This window comes from Aegilops tauschii, chromosome 6, assembly GCF_002575655.3.
Source record: "Aegilops tauschii subsp. strangulata cultivar AL8/78 chromosome 6, Aet v6.0, whole genome shotgun sequence".
Taxonomy (NCBI): Eukaryota; Viridiplantae; Streptophyta; class Magnoliopsida; order Poales; family Poaceae; genus Aegilops; species Aegilops tauschii.
In genome coordinates, this window is record NC_053040.3 from 105,080,797 (window position 1) to 105,085,269 (window position 4,473).

The following is a 4,473-nucleotide window of genomic DNA, read 5'->3' on the forward strand; positions in this document are numbered from 1 at the left end:
TGGAGCGCGGACCGCAGGGCGGACACGGGACGTATTTTATGTTTACGTCCACATGTTGGGCCGTGGTTTTCGATCTGGCGAATTTATTTAAACGGACCAAAACGGACGAAATGGATGAGTTGACCTAAACCTTTTGTGCAACGTGTCCCGGACCCTTTTTCTTTTACCCTTCGGGGGGGACGCCTCTGGTGTTTGGTGAGAGCAACTGTTCCATCAGCTCCCACCAGCTCCTTGCGAGAACCTCTAGATGCTATCTAGTGTCAGATGTCGATGTCATCAGTCATCTCTTCCTCCGTATCAAAGTCATGCTCACCAAACCACCGATCATTTCTTATCCACATTTTTGTTTGACTGGCGAAACTGAAAAGGAAAAAGGTTCGACTATTCAGACAGGACCGACCGTGTGGTAAACGATGATGATTAATTAGTCCTTGTTTACATTTATGAAGTTTGTTGACCTGCTCACTAGGGAAACGCTCATGGCACGCCGGTTTACTTACTCATTTTACACGGCTTCTCTTACTTATGAGCTATGATGAAAATGAAGAGAGGGTACGTCACGTACGTAGTACTATACACTCTTGAATGAATTACACAAGGACCTAATGAATGGAGTTTAACCGACGACTAATTAAAAGGTGTTTCTGTACAAAGTTTCCCTAATTGACCGCCGAAAAGAGGTTTTGTTTTGCCCTAAATTCACCGCCGAAAAGTGGATTAACGGCGACGACAGAGACGTGCTCCTAACTTTTGCCGTGCTTTTTACCACGTCAAAGTTCAAACACGGCGGCCGCCAAGTGGAAGTGGGCACGCCCCACCGTCGCACTGCTGTTCCGCGGCCGCTGTGCCGTCGCCGGCGACCTTCGCGCCGCCCTTGCCGGCGGCGTCGGCTTCGCCACGCCACGACGACCCCCACGCCGAGAACGAGAGTCCCAAGAACGACGACATGGTGATGGCGGGCCACCGGCCGGACTGCCCGAGCCGGACGCTCCTGCTGCCCCGGCGCGTGCTCCCGCCGGCGCGGCCCTCCCGAAACGCCTGGAGGCTCTTCGTGCGCCGCAGCTTGCCCGCGGCCACGACCTCCCGGAGGACGTGCTCGGGCAGCCTCAGCGTGTACCGCTCCGCGCTCTCGGCCGGCGCCGCGGCGAGCGAGTGCCCCGTGGTGTGCGAGCGCGGGAACTGCGCGGCGGGACTCCGGCCGGACTTGCTGCGCAGCGCGCGCTTCACGCTGCCGATGCGCACCAGCTCGGCCGCCTCCTCCCTCCTGACCCTCTCCTCCTCCGTCTCCTCGGCAGCATCGGTGATCACCACCGTCACTTGCTCTGGCGGTGCCGTGGGCGTTTCCTGCTCCGGCTGCGGCGCCGACGTAGCAGCTACAACGTCCCGCTCCGGCGTCGCCGACGCAGCAGCAGCAGCACCGGACGGCGCCGGAGCATCGGCGCCGGGGACGAGGTTCGCGCGGCAGACCGGGCAGGTGACGTGCGACGCGAGCCAGGCGTCGATGCAGTCCACATGGAACGCGTGCGAGCACTTGGGCAGGAGGCGGAGCGTGTCGTCGTCGTCGAACTCGCTGAGGCACACGGCGCACTCCAGCTCGCCCTTGCCGACCTTGTGCGCCTTGACGTCGGCGTAGGCCATGGTAGGTAACGCCTCGAGCGCGGCCGGGTCCAGCCCTCTCATCCTCCTCGACCGCGCGGCGCCCGAGGTTAGGAACGCGAGCCCGCCCACGTCCGGCCTGGCGCCGAGGTCCTCGCCGGGCCCGCCGAGCGGCCCGCCCGCGCAGCGCCGGATGTAGATGGAGAAGAACCCGAGGAAGAAGAAGGCGGTGACGAGCACGACGATTATGACCGCCATGGACGGGTTGAAGTAGCTTGGCCCCTGGCCGGTCTGCTGCGCGGCCGCCATATCGGCCCGCGCAGCGACGAGCATGATGACGAGGAGAACGGAGCTGCCGCCATTGCGGCGGCCGCGCGTCGGGTTCATGGATGGTGGTGGGTTTCTTCTCTTCTCTCTTTGGGTGCGGGGCTGGGAGTATTAACGGAGGCGGCCGGCGAGGGATGGTAGAGTGCGGAGTGTGTTCATAACTTCATATTCATATGTCGGCGGGGCCGTGGGAGGAAGATATATAAAAAGTCTCCGCGCGTGCCAAGATAGGGTGAGGAGCGGAGCAAGTGATCCAGCAGCCGAAAGGCCCGGCAAAGAGTCGTTAAATCCACCGCAAAACGGTCGCCGTACGAGAGGGAGAGGAAGATCGTTGTCATGGATGATCTAGATGATACGGAAGAAATGGCTGGTAAGGTGCTGTCGAGTAATGAGTTCCATTTTTATATTATGTGCTTTAGCAAAACTGTTATATTATTTTAGAAACAGAGGCAACCCTTGTTTAATTTAAAGTAGAAGAGAATTGTCATCTCAATTTTTGAAAAATCAGACAAAAACCGTTTTAATCCGTTGGGCGGCACATACAGAACACCCCATCACACTCCTCTCTAAGAAGGACAAATTTACCCACGCATACAGATACCCGACCAGAATTGCAGAACTGGTAGAATTTGGATACAAATTTATACCCATGAGTAGCGTTCGAACCTGAGTGTTCAATGACTCCCCCCCCCCCCCCCCCCCCCCCCAAGAACTTGAAGCGTGGGAGGCACTGCTCGAGTGTGTGTGGCTTTGCACACCCCGAGCTTAGAGCCAGATGTGATCTCGTGGCGTCTTGAGAGTAGTGGTTAGCTTTCCACGAATCTCTTTACCATGGCATTGCTCCCTCTCTTGGCCTGAAGCCTCTCTCCCAGATTTGGTCGATTAGAATCCCGCTCAAGATTAGGATCTTCCTCTGGCAATGGATTTGCGGTCGAGTCCCTTCAGGGGTGGAGGTACTCAAACGCAGTGGCCCTGGTGATGGTATCTGCCCCTTGTGCGACACGGAAGAAGACTCTAACCATATATTCTTCTCGTGTGCCTCGGCTCAATTCCTCTGGAGTTGCTTCCAGGAAATGATGGGTGCTGGATGGTGCCATTCCAACTTCTCCGACCTCTTCGAGGAGTTGAATGCCACGACATTCAGTTCCTGCCACATTAGGTGGCTTGGGATTGGGGCTCTTGCCTGGACGCTTTGGACGATTCGAAACAAGCTAGTCATTGAACACTCCCCCTTGTGACGACCTACTAACGCGATCCACAAACTTTGTGGTTTCTTGCAGCTTTGGTAACCGCTTAGCCGGCCCCAAGACTGAGGCACCATCGATGCTATCTCCGCGGGACTCGGGACCTTGGCGCTTCGGCTGTCGTCTCCCTGCCACCACCACCTCCGGAGTCAGATTAGGCGCTGCCGTCTGATCATCTTATCGCCTTTTCTTTTTTTATTTTGGGCTTGTTGAGCTGGTGCCCTCAGCAGAACCTTTGTTGTGGTATATTGTGTGCGTTTGTTTGTGGTCGGTACGTGTGTGAGTGTGTTTGTATCCTGTGTGAACTCTATGTGGCTTGTGGCGGTTTGCTTTATTTATAAAGCGGGGCGAAATCCTTTTTTCGGATATACGGTCAAACTTTTGGTTCACAATAAAATGGTAAACCTGTAACTTTTTGCCCGTAACATCACAAATGTTTTGTTAATACTCCCTTTGTTCATTTATATAAGGTGTATTTGTTTTTTGATAAAATTCCACAATGTAAGGTGCATTTGTTCTAATTCCTCGTAATTCCAATCTTCGCTCTCCAGAAAAAGGAAAGTATCTCTCTCCTGATTGCATGTATCTCTCTTGTAGAGAAAGAAAAGGAAAATATCTCTCTCCCGATTGCGTGTATCTCTTCCTTTCCTAGCCTAAATGATTTACTTGTCGCTAATCTACGAATTAGACAAGGGTAATTTCATCCTAAATAGTCCATAATTATGTGACTTGGTTAACGTGCTGATAATAATACACCGTAGATAAAGGAGTGGAGGGAGTATAAAAGATGTGCAAACATTTAAAAATTCCCTAGAAATTATTTTTGGTTGAGTTGAATCAATTATGGGAGAACCTGAATAGAAAACACAACCCTTATTTGGTCTTCGTCATCGTCGTCGTCGTCATCCTCCTGATCCAAGTCATCATCTTCAACACCGCCCCGCTCCTTACCTAAACCAGACTCAGCATGGCCCCCCAGGGCGGCGGGGGTATGCAGCGCCCCTCCTTCCACCATCTCGACGACCCGGGCACCCACCACCTCTTCCGTAGCCGGACCTGGCAGCCGCAACGGCGAGGACGCCATTGAGCAGAGGGATGTGAATATGCAGATGTTTAAGGGGATGGCTTGATGATTGTATTGATTGGTAGAGTTTTATACTAGTCTACTAATCTAAACGCTCTTATATTTCTTTACAGACGGAGTATATTAAATAGGGAGAGGGCATAGCCGGGATGGTTGGGACATGCTAAGATTACAATCATAACAAGCTAGGTAAACAAACTCCTAACTGTGCTCATCCGGTGC

General features: G+C 53.5%; 1 protein-coding gene across 1 annotated transcript; it reads right to left on the reverse strand.

Moving 5' to 3' along the window:
- Positions 1-496: 496 nt before the first annotated feature.
- On the reverse strand, positions 497-2,183 carry LOC109762514 (E3 ubiquitin-protein ligase ATL6-like). The gene has a single exon (XM_020321371.4). The coding sequence runs from the start codon at positions 1,981-1,983 to the stop codon at positions 778-780; it is 1,206 nt and encodes a 401-aa protein (XP_020176960.1). The 5' UTR covers positions 1,984-2,183; the 3' UTR covers positions 497-777.
- Positions 2,184-4,473: the final 2,290 nt, after the last annotated feature.

What these genes read in the sequence shown, in the direction of transcription:
- LOC109762514 (XM_020321371.4), bottom strand. Translation starts at nt 1,983, where the DNA reads ATGAACCCGACGCGCGGCCGCCGCAATGGCGGCAGCTCCGTTCTCCTC.